This window comes from Gekko japonicus, unplaced genomic scaffold (assembly GCF_001447785.1).
Source record: "Gekko japonicus isolate JY-2015 unplaced genomic scaffold, Gekko_japonicus_V1.1 scaffold441, whole genome shotgun sequence".
NCBI lineage: Eukaryota > Metazoa > Chordata > Lepidosauria > Squamata > Gekkonidae > Gekko > Gekko japonicus.
Genome location: NW_015172017.1, coordinates 938,724 through 952,035, shown reverse-complemented (window position 1 = coordinate 952,035; position 13,312 = coordinate 938,724). Strand labels below are relative to the sequence as shown.

General features: G+C 52.0%; 1 protein-coding gene across 1 annotated transcript in view; it reads left to right on the top strand.

The window, feature by feature from the left end:
- The window catches only part of SUPT16H (SPT16 homolog, facilitates chromatin remodeling subunit), a 25,636-nt gene extending 12,378 nt beyond the window's left edge, over nt 1-13,258 (top strand). The window contains exons 10-26 of the mRNA XM_015420433.1: nt 287-399; nt 533-598; nt 2,069-2,164; nt 2,341-2,456; nt 2,601-2,754; nt 3,124-3,251; nt 3,671-3,806; nt 3,972-4,098; nt 5,042-5,160; nt 6,574-6,699; nt 6,811-6,923; nt 7,702-7,777; nt 9,176-9,345; nt 10,204-10,333; nt 11,292-11,421; nt 12,587-12,664; nt 12,878-13,258. Coding sequence (XP_015275919.1) covers nt 287-399; nt 533-598; nt 2,069-2,164; nt 2,341-2,456; nt 2,601-2,754; nt 3,124-3,251; nt 3,671-3,806; nt 3,972-4,098; nt 5,042-5,160; nt 6,574-6,699; nt 6,811-6,923; nt 7,702-7,777; nt 9,176-9,345; nt 10,204-10,333; nt 11,292-11,421; nt 12,587-12,664; nt 12,878-13,038 — 2,039 coding nt within the window. The 3' untranslated portion in view covers nt 13,039-13,258. The remainder of the gene's footprint in view (nt 1-286; nt 400-532; nt 599-2,068; nt 2,165-2,340; nt 2,457-2,600; nt 2,755-3,123; nt 3,252-3,670; nt 3,807-3,971; nt 4,099-5,041; nt 5,161-6,573; nt 6,700-6,810; nt 6,924-7,701; nt 7,778-9,175; nt 9,346-10,203; nt 10,334-11,291; nt 11,422-12,586; nt 12,665-12,877) is intronic.
- Nucleotides 13,259-13,312: the final 54 nt, after the last annotated feature.

The following is a 13,312-nucleotide window of genomic DNA, read 5'->3' as shown; positions in this document are numbered from 1 at the left end:
GGGCCCCCCGGGGGGCCCGGACCCCAGAAACCCCCCCCCTTTTGCCCCCCCCCCCCCCAGCACCAAGACTACAGAGCATCCCTTGCTTCAGACCGAGAGTTCCTATCTATGGCTAATAGTCACTGATGGACCTCTGCTCCATATGTTTACCTAATTCCATATGTTTATCTAACAGGTGCGCCTGTTCAGATTTTGCTTGTGTCAGGTACAGGTAGTCATAAGTGCCCCACTGAAAAGGGTTTCAGAGGTTTCCTTCCCTCTGAATCTGTTTTCTGTTCTGCCGTAGGGATGGTTTTCAGCCTCAATGTGGGGTTCTCAGACCTTGCCAACAAAGAGGGAAAGAAACCAGAGGAGAAGACCTACGCGCTGTTTATTGGGGATTCAGTGTTGGTGGAAGAGGTAGGCATCAGGACTGGGAACAATGCGAGACTGAGAGTGTCTCGCATTGGGAACTGTGCAGTCAGAGGGACCAAACTCCTTGTCTGAATGCAGACGAGTTCTTGACAGCTCTGTTAACTTTTATCCTCCTCAGGATGGTCCGGCTACTCTCCTGACATCCGTTAAGAAGAAGGTCAAGAATGTGTCCATTCTGCTCAAGGTGAGGTCCCCCCAGGACATGTTTACGGAAGGTCTCGCGGGGTGGTTGGTATGCAATTTTGCTAGCCTATTCCACTTCTGATAGGGGTTGGTGCCGATGTAGAGTTTTGGCATGCAGCAAATTGTACAGGATTTGGAAAAGCTGAGATGTCTTATTTTTTAAAAAGAAAAGAAAACAGCCCTTGTTGAGACCTTTCCATTTTGTCTGTTGCCTGTTCTTCTGAGATTATAATAATAATAATAATGCTTTCGATTTATTAATCGTTTTCCCCACGAGTGGGTTCAAAGTGATTTACAGTTACACTTTTAGACAGAGGATTAAATTTTTTTCATAGGGGATAGGAAAGACAACATATAATTCATTTTTAATTGCACACGCCGTAACTGCATGGTGGAAACATCTCTGGCTTGGATCAGTCATGTCCCGACCCGTTTGTTGTATTGCCACACTGCCACCGCCTGGCCGGAGCATCCCACTGCAGGGATTTTTTGTAGCCGAGTAGTTTCTTCCGCCTTTCCGATCCTGGAGCAGGACGCCACAACCGACAGCTAACACCTTCCCACAGGGGAGTTGGTGTGCCCACCCTCTCTAAGGAGTGGTTCCCATTTTATCTACTCGCCGAGGCTTTCGAATCGCTGGGTGGACGATGAGCTAGGGACAACAGGCTGGCTGCTCACACCAGCGCGGGGCTCGAACTGACACAGTTCAGATGTTTTAGGTGGCACCCCGGGAGAGGGCCTTTTCGGTCATGGCCCCAGAGGTCTGGAACTCTCTCCCCACGGAGATTTGTCTGTCCCCTTCTCGTGCCATTTTCTGCCAGTGGGTGAAGACTTTTTCATTTTGTTTGGCGTTCCCTCAGTGGCCCTTCTTCCTCCCCAATGTGTAATGGTTGTTTTTATGTCTTCTTATGTACTCTAGCTCTGTTCGTAATTGTTTTAATGATGTGGGGGGGGGGGCAGTGTTCCATATAAGCTGAGCTAGTGTGAGCCAGCCCACAGTTTTTTACCCTCCGGTGCACACATTTTTGCCTTTGCTCAGGAAAGATGGCTCCAGAGCAAACTAATGTATGCAGCAGCCAAATCGCTCGCTCCCAACTTTAATGCCAGTAGCTCACAAAGTAGAATTTTTGCTCACAAGACTCCACAGCTTAGAGGGAGTATTGGTAGGGGGGTTGATCGGTGTTAATGGTTCTAAAATCTGGTTTTATTGTGTATGCTTCAATTTGTTAGCTGCCTTAGTAGTCCTTGTGAGGGCAGAAAGGTGAGATGTAAATTTTGTAAAACAAAATAAAATTGAAGAACTAAGGAGGGAATTGAAGACCAAGTTTGGTGGTTTTTGGTGTGTGTTGGGAGGATAGCGGCCGATGAATAGATGAGGTGAGTTTCGGCACAAAAACCTGGCTTGCGGTAGGTTTAGCTGTTATCCATAGGGGCGTGTGTATAGATTGCGATTTCTGATCTCTTTTTGCAGAAGGATGACGAAGATGAAGAGGAGGAAGACAAGGATGAGGCGGCAGACATGCTCGGGCGCAGCTCCCGAACCGCCTTGCTGACAGAAAGGACTCGGGTATGGGAGGCTTGAGTGGGTTGCAGAACCGGGGGCAGCATTTCAGGGCTTTGGGGTGGCCCGTGGAGGAATGGGGAATCTGCCCGCGTTTTCGGCTGTGCATCCAACTGGGTTGTAGTGATTCTGGAACGGCGGGTGGGCTAGACCCTGCTTTCACCCTCCTCCGTCCCACTCAGAACGAGATGACAGCCGAGGAGAAGCGACGCGCTCACCAGAAGGAACTGGCCGCACAGCTCAATGAAGAAGCCCGGCGACGGTTGACGGAGCAGAAGGGGGAGCAGCAGATCCAGAAGTGAGTACAAGGCCCCCGAGGGATCTGGGGGTCAGAGCTGGGGTAGGTGGCGTGGAGGTGCCGTCCTCATAAGACCTTGGGCAGGTGGCCTGGGAGGGAGCCCCAGTCGGTCAGGTTTCTCCACCGTCCTTTCCCCCCTCGCAGGGCTCGTAAGTCAAACGTCTCCTACAAGAACCCGTCCCTGATGCCAAAGGAGCCCCACATCCGGGAGATGAAGATTTACATTGACAAGAAGTACGAGACCGTCATCATGCCCGTCTTTGGCATCGCCACGCCTTTCCACATTGCCACCATCAAGGTACCCCCTCTGCAGCAATTGGGGAAGCCCAATGCATCTTGGGTAGAGGTGCCGTTTTCTGGCTCAGGCGTTCAGTGGCTGTTTAAAAGGTAAAGGTCTCCGTTGCTCGAAAGCCAGTCGAATCCGACTCTAGGGTCGCGGTGCTCATCTCCGTTTCAAAGCCGAAGAGCCAGCGCTGTCCGAAGACGTTTCCGTGGTCATGTGGCCGGCATGACTAAACACCAAGGCGCACGGAGCACGGAGCGCTGTTACCTTCCCACCAAAGTGGTACCTATTTATCTACTTGCATTAACATTCTTGTTAATGCGTGAATCTCTTCCAAAGAGTGTATTCTTGTATTTTCACCTCCATGCTTTTATTCCCTTACAGAACATCAGTATGTCTGTGGAAGGCGACTACACCTACCTGAGAATCAACTTCTATTGCCCGGGCAGTGCCCTGGGCCGCAACGAGGGCAACATTTTCCCCAACCCTGAAGCCACCTTTGTGAAAGAAATGTGAGTTCCCTTGCCTGATTGGTGCCGTGGTGGTGCCATTGGGAGTACCCTCTGTTGCCCTGGAAGTGATCTCGGTACCATTTCCTGTTCTTTTAGTGGACAGAATGACTAGACCCCGACTTCTCACTTGGCGCATTCCCAGCATTTCAGCTGTGATTTGTTTGTCAGATTCTACTGACCGCTCCTCTCTCCTTCATTCGATCTAGTGAATGAACCGGACTTCTAAAAGGGCCCAGGCTTGATTTAGCACTTAGGGCTGGGAGGGACTGGTCTGCTTTCCCCTATGTCTTGTAATGGGCTTTTCACACAACCTCTCCTTTCAAAGCTCCTATCCCCTCGCAGCATGCCAAAAAGAACTGGGCCCTTAATGCCGCCGTCGTGTGCTTGCCGAACCAGCGTTGCTCTCTTTCTCCCCCTAGAACGTATCGGGCTTCAAATATTAAAACGCCCGGGGAGCAGACAGTTCCAGCTCTCAACCTCCAGAACGCCTTCCGCATCATCAAGGAGGTGCAGAAGCGCTACAAAACCCGAGAGGCCGAGGAGAAAGAGAAGGAGGTGAGGTGGCAAAGGAGTTTCCTTGTGGGGAGGGGGAAGAGGCACTGGGCATGGTTGGGACATCCCAGCAGTCCCCCCCATGTCAGAGCTGGAGAGTCCCAGCAGGTGAAGGAAAGGTGGGTGCTTCTTGGTCACGCCCTGACGGTACATCTTCTGTTGCTCCAGGGGATCGTCAAACAAGACTCGCTGGTGATCAACCTGAACCGCAGCAATCCCAAGCTGAAGGACCTTTACATCCGCCCCAACATTGCCCAGAAAAGGATGCAGGGGTCTCTGGAGGCCCATGTCAATGGTACGGAGGGCTGTGAACCCCACAGACAAACTCAGCTTCTCAGGACTAGAGGAGGCTGGAGGAGAGGACCGGGGGGGGGGTCCATTCCAAGAGCTGGGGAAATGGTCAAACCTTTTAAGTGCCAGTCCTAGCCAATGTTCCCTCTAAGCTGAGTTAGTGTGAGCTAGCTCACAGGTTTTTTTAGCCTCCGGCTCACAGATTTTTGATTTAGCTCAGGGAAGATGGCCACGGAGCAAACTCATTTTCTGCAGGAGCCCAATCGCTCGCTCACAACTTTAGTGCCAGTCGCTCACAAAGTAGAGTTTTTGCTCACAAGACTCCACAGCTTAGAAGGAGCACTGGTTCCAGCCAATGTTCCCTCTAAGCTGTGGAGTCTTGTGAGCAAAAATTCTACTATGTGAGCAAGAGATTTGGCTGCTGGATAAACTAGTTTGCCCTGGAGCCATCCTTCCTGAGCAAAGACGAAAATGTGTGAGCCAGAGGCTAAAAAACTGTGAGCTAACTCACACTAACTCAGCTTAGAGGGAACACTGGTCCCAGCATGTTCCAGTGCCTTAGCAGCAACGCTCCCTCTAAGCTGTGGAATCTTGTGAGCAAAAATTCTATTTTGTGAGCGACTGGCATTACAGCTGTGAGCGAGCAATTAGAGTACCACATGAATTAGTTTGCTCTGGAGCCCTCCTTCCTGAGCTAAGACAAAAATGTGTGAGCTGGAGGCTAAAAAAAACCTGTGAGCTAGCCCACACTCACTCGGCTTAGAGGGAACACTGCTTGGCAGTTGCCCCGTTGGGATCGTTCCATTCCTACCTTTTGGCTTCTTCCTTAGTTCCCTGTGCTTGGAGAAGGTGGAGGGATTTAGAGAGTGTCCTCTAATGCCAAGCCTTACCCAGCGGTGGATATTTCCTTTCTCTGATTGGGGTGTGTGTGTGTCTCTTTCGGTCAGGTTTCCGCTTCACCTCTGTGCGGGGAGACAAGGTGGACATCCTGTACAACAACATCAAGCACGCCGTGTTCCAGCCCTGCGATGGAGAGATGATCATCGTTCTCCACTTTCACCTCAAGGTACTCACCTGTCTTGTGACAGAGGGGCCATGGTAGTTTGGATTTACCACAGTTTGCTTGTGTCGGGCAAAATCAGTCAGTTTGGACACAAGGTACACGCGAAGCTGCCTGTAAGGTTGAGGCTCAGGGTCCTCCTCCAGGTGCACAGAGTCAGGTTCCACACTTGAGTTCGATAACCAAGGCAAGGTTTATTATCCAGACAAAACAGAAACAGCACCACTCCCAAGAATGGATAACAAAAGCAAAAAGAATCGCTGGCAAAAGTCTATGGCTGGTCAGAACACAGCAAACTGAGAGCCAGTTTGGTGTCGTGGTTGAGTGCGCGGACTCTAATTTGGGAGAACCGGGTTTGATTCCCCACTCCTCCACTTACACCTGGCTGGATGACCTTGGGCAAGCCCTAGTTCTGATAAGAGCTGTTCTTGAAAAAGCGGTTTCTGTCAAGAGCTCTCTCAGCCCCGCCTACCTCACAGGGTGTCTGTTGTGGGGAGGGGAAGGGAAAGGAGTTTGTAAGCCGCTCTGAGACACCTTCGGGTAGTGAAGGGCGGGGTATAAATCCAATCTCTTCTCTTCTACTTCTTAAAATCAGCTGGCACTCACCGTTAAAATGTGTTAGTCCAAAGGGAGGACACTGCCTGTACTGAATCAGACCACTGGCTCCATCGGACTGAGTATAGCCTACTCAGACTGCCAGCGGCTCCCCATGGTTTCAGGCTGAGCTCTTTCACATCACCTGCAACCTGATCCTTCCTGGAGTTGCCGGGGATTGAACCCAGGACCTTCTGCATGCCAAACAAGTGCTCTGCCGCTGAGCCACGGCCCCTCCTGTATGTCCTGCTGGCTCCAAAACACGGCGGGGAATTGCTTTTCAGTGTCTCGTCTGCCCTCCCTGTGGTATTCCGTCCAGGAGGTTTTGCACAAGCTACAGACTTAACTGGTGGGTCGCCACATTAATCTCACAGCCAAAACCACCAGACTTTTGCGCCCTGACAAATGGCGTCATCTCCAGGCTATCACAAGACTCTTTTATTGCTTTAGCTGCAGGATTAGAAAAACTCCTGATATTAAAAGCAGGTTGGCCAGCCAGTGTGGTGGCAAACCTAAGCCCGGAAACATGGGAACACATTGCCCACTGCAAACTCAGAGCAAAGCAGAAGCTCTTAAAGCTGCCGCTTTTGTTGCCATTGCATTCACTGTTCCCTTCCCTTCCTCCATCCAGCAAGAGCAGAGTAAAAATGCCAAGTAAGGCCCTCCAAAAAAAAAAAAAGGCACGGCCTTTTGTTCCCTCTTGGCATGATGCAGATTTTTATTCCAGAATAGAATTTTGGACGCTGTCTTATAAGTGTGTGCGCCGGCCCGTTCAGATTTTTATCCTTCTCTCCCCCCCTCCCCTTTCCCGAACGCACACTCCAGAACGCCATCATGTTTGGCAAGAAGCGCCACACAGACGTGCAGTTCTACACCGAGGTGGGCGAGATCACCACGGACCTGGGCAAGCATCAGCACATGCACGACCGGGATGACCTCTACGCTGAGCAGGTGAGGCGGGCTGTCTTGCGCCCAGTCCCGCAGGGGAGTGAGGCGGGAGAGATTGAGCGTGGCGAGTGGCGAGCTGCATCGTCTGACACTCACTGATCCCGTCCGGTGTAGATGGAGCGCGAAATGAGACATAAGCTGAAAACGGCGTTTAAGAGCTTCATTGAGAAAGTGGAGTCGCTGACCAAGGAGGAACTGGAATTCGAGGTGCCCTTCCGAGACCTGGGGTAAGGAGCATTGTGACCCAAGGAGACTGTGTTTTGGAAGTGCCTTAAAAGGTCCATTTGGGGGACCCTATTTGTAAAGGGCCACCTGGGGGGGGGGCTATTTGGGTGGAAAGGCGGTATATAAATGTTTCAAATAAAATAATACTACCGGGATTTGTGTCATGAACAGTGTGTGAACACTGCAGTTCAGGTTTTTGTTATCACGGGAAATGTGTGTGTGTGTGTGTGTGTGTGTGTGTGTGTGTGTGTGTGTGTGTGTGTATAAATATATGTGTGTGTGCGTGTGTATATATGTATATGTATGTATGTATTTCCCTCCTAGGTCAATTCTTCTATCTATATGAATTCTTCTATCTATATGAATTGACCTATCAAGGGAAATATATATATAAAGAAGAATTGACCTAGGAGGGAAATCCTGCCATTAGAATAGCCAAAACCTGTGAATAGAATAGGTTTGGAGAATTATGTTATTAATACGTTGCCGAAGGCTTTCACGGCCAGAGTTCGTTAGTTGTAGATTTTTCTGGGCTTTATGGAAGACCATACAGCCCGGAAAATCTACAACAACTAATTGTGTTATTTGTTCAACGTCTGTTGGTCTTGAGGAACCTGGAAAACAATAGGTTAAGGACAGGCTAGGTGCCCTGATTTGGATCCCACTCCCACAAGTCTGTTTTCCCTGCCTTTGTGACCTGCTCCGGCCTCAAGAGTTTCTGCCTCCTGCTCTGTTTATTGGTGGCTTTTAAGAACTTCCCTTTTTAATTGGTTGTGGCAGGTTCAACGGCGCCCCCTACAGAAGCACCTGCCTGCTCCAGCCGACCAGCAGTGCCCTGGTGAACTGCACAGAATGGGTGAGTGTATAAATCTCACTTGGGAAGAAAGACCAGTGACTGTATGGGAAGGGAATGCTTGACACATCTTGGGGTTCCCAAGGCGTGCATGTCCTGCAGACAAGAGCTAGAAACATACATACTTTTCCCCTTTAACAAAAGCACTAGTTTTGACAAACTGGCTATAGGTATTGCATTTCACCTGTGAAAACTAGGGTTTGTGTGAGCTTCTAAGTCTCGCAAGGTGCTCAGTGCCCTGTTCTGCCCTTTCTTAGGATGAACTCATCTCTCAGTTCTAACTGGTTAGCGGTACTTGCTCACCCTTCCCATGTGCTGACACTCAGAATAACATTGGGCGGTCTGGGGAGGAGGGAGCGGGACTCTTGAGTCCTCTGGAGGTTGTCTCCTTATTTTTGTTAGCCTCGTGTCCAATCCCTTCCTCCAGCAAACTCAGTGTGCGGCCTCCTCACCATAACCCTGTGAGGTGTAAAAAGGTAAAGGTTCCCTTGCTCGAAAGCCAGTCGAATCCGACTCTAGGGTTGCGGTGCTCATCTCCGTTTCAAAGCCGAAGAGCTAGCGCTGTCCGAAGACGTTTCCGTGGTCATGTGGCCAGCATGACTAAACACCAAGGCGCTCGGAACGCTGTTCCCTTCCCACCGGAGTGGTACCTATTTATCTACTTGCAATCTCTCGCTTTCGAACTGCTAGGTTGGCAGGAGCTGGAACTAGAGACGGATGCTCACTCCGTCATGCGGCAGCTCGGTCTCGAACTGCTGAACTACCGACCTTCCACAGCCTGCAGTTCAGCATCTTAATCACTTGAGACACTGCAGCTCCCTGTGAGGTGTAGGTTAGGTTTTATTTATTTATTTATCAAATTTATCCCCCACCCTCCCAGCCGAGGGCAGCTTACATAAAGGAATAAAACACATCAATAACAGTTTAAACTATGGCAGCCATCAATCAATAGCGTAATCTGGTGATGGGTCCATAGATCTAATCCTTTATGCGGCTGGCACAGACCGCACAGGTTGAATTTGTGTCGGAGAGAGCGCAGTGGACTGGTCCGAGATCATTCAGTGAACGTCACGGCCAAATGGCATCATTCTCGACCAATGCTCCCTCTAAGCTGTGGAGTCCTGTGAGCCAAAATTCCACTTTGTGAGCGACTGGCATCAAAGTTGTGAGCGAGCAGTTTGGCTGCTGCATAAATCAGTTTGCTCTGGCACCATCCTTCCTGAGCGAAGACAAAAATGCGTGAGCCGGAGGCTCAAAAACGGTGGCCAGCTCACACTAACTCAGCTTAGAGGGAACACTGATCCCCGACCCAGTTGTCGTCTGGCACTCCAGCTGTGACACTTCCTCACTCACTCATCCTCAGCGGGTTGGAAGATTTAGGAGAGTTTCTCCCGCCCACAGCCCCCCTTTGTGGTGACGTTGGACGAGGTGGAGTTGATTCACTTTGAGCGAGTGCAGTTCCACCTGAAGAACTTTGACATGGTCATCGTCTACAAGGATTACAGCAAGAAGGTCACCATGATCAACGCCATCCCCGTGGCTTCGCTCGACCCCATCAAGGAGTGGCTCAAGTGAGTTGCGGTCTCTGTAAGCAGCCTTTGCGACACCGGTCACTTAGGTCTTGAAGCAGTGCTGGGGGATGCCCTGACTGCATGAAGCCGCTTTGGACTGCATCAGACATTGGCCCCTCAAACGTGGAACTGTTTGCTCAGACTGCCAGCAGCTCCCCAGGGTCTCAGGTAGAGGTCTTCCACATCACCTACTCCCAGGTCCATTTAACTGGCGGAGCCGGGGATTGAACCTGGGACCTTCTGCATGCCACTGGGCCACAGTCCCTCCCCGCAGTGTAAGCAATATAAGTTGATTGCTTCTTTCCCTTGTTTGGAAGAGATGATACAGACAGCAGGGCAGGCTCTGACCTCTTGGGTGTCAAAAGTAGTTCGGTACCATGTTCTTCGCCAAGACAGCACCCCACCCCTAAGGCAGAATAGCAACAACTTTCCTCCTCGGCAAAGGAAAGAGAATCAGTGGTAATTTACTCCCTTCTTGAACAATGCTTCCCTCTAAGCTGTGGAGTCTCGTGAGCAAAAATCCTACTTTGTGAGCTCCTGGCATCAAAGTTGTGAGCGAGCGATTTGGCTGCTGCATAAATTAGTTTGCTCTGGAGCCTTATCCTTCCTGAGCGAAGACCAAAATGTGTGAGCCGGAGGCTAAAAAAAACTGTGAGCTAGCTCACACTGACTCAGCTTAGAGGGAGCACTGCTCTTGCAATGACCTTGGGAGCGAAGAACTGAAGTACTCCCCTCTGCACAGGCCGTTGTGTGGGATGAAATTGACTGCCACCTGAAAAGGCGAGGGTGATTTCATCTCCTCCCAGTGCTGCGCATTCATCCTGTCTCGCTCTCTCTCCCCCTCCCCCCTACAATCAGCTCTTGTGACATTAAATACACAGAAGGGGTGCAGTCCCTTAACTGGACCAAAATCATGAAAACCATCGTGGATGACCCAGAAGGCTTCTTTGAGCAAGGCGGCTGGTCGTTCCTCGAGCCCGAGGGAGAGGTACGTTGCAGCGGGTGCCGGGAAACCAGAAACACGGTTGGAATCAGCATGCCGTGAGGGAGGGCTTTTGGCAGAGCCCACTGCTGTGGGTCTCCCCCCTAACTTACTTGCCAGTGCTCCACCATGCTCCCAGCAATTCACTGCCCAGAGCAGCTGGGGAAACGGCTGCAGACAATGGCGAGCTTGGGCAGGGGGAGAGCCCAGAAGCTGGTTGAGGGAAAAGTTAGCAGGCATGGCTTTTGTCTATCGACACCTCGGGGACCTGCACAGCCCCCAGCCAAGGCAAAGTCCTGGCAGTGCTGTTGGGACTGCACTCTTTCCAAATGTGTCAGCAAGTACGGACCTAGCCTCACCTCTCCTGCTTCCATTTTGTTTGCTGGTACACCAACATCTGTACTGGCAAACCTTACAATTTTTTATTGGCACTTGGGCACTTTTCTTTATTGGCACAAGTTCCCTATACCCCCAGATCTAGGTAGTAGATCTACAGAAGGTTGTAGGAGTGACACCAGACAGTTCTGCGGCCAAGGGTCATTTCCTAGAAAAAGAGGTGCAGGAGCTCATTAGCATAACTTACTTGCATAGGCCACACCCCCTGACATCACCGGAAGTGTGTCAGAGGGCAACACCCACCGCTCAGGCTCCACTGGACTGTTTTGGATTGCTAGCTATTGGGGGGGTGGGATGTGCAGATCTGTCCTCACAGAGGAGGGAGAGCTTGTACCTGAATAAAACTTGTTCTTAAAGGTGCCACTGGACTGTTTTGGGCCGGGGGGGGGGGGGGGGCTCTGCAACTTACCTGACTGCTTCTTGCTCTGACTGAGGGCTGCTGGGAGCAAGGGGTGGGGCTTGTTGCATGTGCCCGCCCCTGGGCTCTTTACTGCTGGACCTCCGCTCCTGTGCGCTCCCACAGGAAATGACCCTGCCCCAGTTTCACCTTCTTCTCTGTCTCCTCCAGGGAAGCGACGCCGAAGCTGGGGACTCCGAATCCGAGATCGAGGACGAGACGTTTAACCCCTCCGAGGATGAGTATGAGGAGGAAGAGGAGGACAGCGACGAGGACTACTCTTCTGAGGCAGAGGAATCAGGTGAGGAGGCTGCCGGTGGAGAGGCCCACCTGTCCCCGAGGTCCCCCTTCCCCGTGGCTTTGCCAAAGTCCCATGTTTGAGGCTCCACTGTCCTCTGCTCCAAAAGCCTTGGCGCCTTTCCTTCAGCCCGTCAGCCCTCCCATCCCTCGAGTGATTTGCAGCTGTCGCAGAGTAGCAAGGTGTGCTTTTCGCCAGGAAGTGGACCCTGGGGTACTGTGGTGTACTCAGCCATTTCAGCAGGGATGTGTCGAAACTGGGAGAGTAACCTGCACATCAGTCTAACTCCACAAGAACATCAGAAGATTCAGGAAATTCACAAAAAGCTCCCCCCACCTCCCCAGTGACTCCTGCTCCATGCCTAGAAGATAACAAAAACCTCCAGGATCTTGAGCCAAACTGGCCTGGAGAAAAATTGCTTCCAGACCCCAAAGGGGCAATCAGCATTTCCCTGGGCATGAAGAAGAGATTGGATTTATACCCCGCCCTTCATTACCCAAAGGTGTCTCAGAGCGGCTTACAATCTCCTTTCCCTTCCCCTCCCCACAACAGACACCCTGTGAGGTAGGCGGGGCTGAGAGAGCTCTGACAGAAACTGCTCTTTTTCCGCTCTTATCAGAACTACGGCTTGCCCAAGGTCATCCAGCCAGGTGCGAGGAGTGGGGAACCAAACCCAGTTCTCCCAGATTAGAGTCCTCGCACTCAACCACTACACCAAACTGAAGTCCAGCATCCTGTTTCACACAGTGACCAACTAGTTGCCCTGCAGGGCAAACATGCAGGGCCCAGAGATCTAGGCCCGCCTTTGTAGATCCCTCCTAGAACTGGGTTTTAGAGGCTGGTTTCTGTCACCATGGCTGCTAGCCACTGATGGAGCCCCCCTATGCATGCATAGGTCCAACTCCCTTTCAGAGACATCCGTGCTCACGGCCATCCCCTCCCGCCACCAGCAGTAAATTGCTCCATTTCTCCTAATCTTCCCCCCCACCCACCCACCGAAACGAATAAGAGTCCTGTTCTTTTCTGTTTGTCTTGTGCATGCTGGATATACGTAACCTGGAGGGGGGGGGGGGGGGTTTGGGGAGACCCAGAGACCCAGAAATCGCTCTCCTTGCTGAACCAGCGACTGTTTTTAAGCCCGCTCCTTGCGTCTGTCCCCTTTCATCAGATTGCTCCAAGGAATCCCTGGGCAGCGAGGAGGAGAGCGGGAAAGACTGGGATGAGCTGGAGGAAGAAGCACGGAAAGGTGAGAGCCCCTCCATTCTGTGGTCGGTCGCCCCTCACCCAGTGCCGCGTTCTGAAGACCACCTGCAAAGGAGGCACACCTGAGCCCACAAAGCTCGCGGGGGGGGCGGACAGGACACTGGAGTCGCATCCACGATTCCAGTATCTGGTCTGCCCGGTCGGTCATCGTCCCCGGGCACGATCCTGACGGCTCCTTCTCGCCCTCTCCTTGCAGCTGACCGGGAGAGCCGGTACGAGGAGGAGGAGGAGCGGACCCGCACCATCAGCCGCAAGCGGAAGGGGCCCCCGTCGTCCCACAGCTCCAGCCACCATCGCAGTTCCCACAGCCGCAGCCCCGCCCGGAGCTCGGGGCCTCCCAAGAAGAAGAGGAAGTAGATTGTGAACTCCAGCCTTCCTCCTCCGCACCCCCCCACCCACCCCCACGCCAATCTTAGGGGGGCGGTTCAGGCTCCTCCGAGGCCTCGTCCTGCTGCCAACGTCTAGGGCATGGGGGTGGCCGGCCCCTCCCCACAAACTTTACATCTTTCCCCTCGTGCACACCCCTCACCCCTTTTCCGTTTCTCTTTGGGAGGGGATATATATATATTATTATTATTTGGGGGGGGGGGGGGTTCGGTTTTTTTGTTTTCGCCCTTTGGCCTTTTTTTCC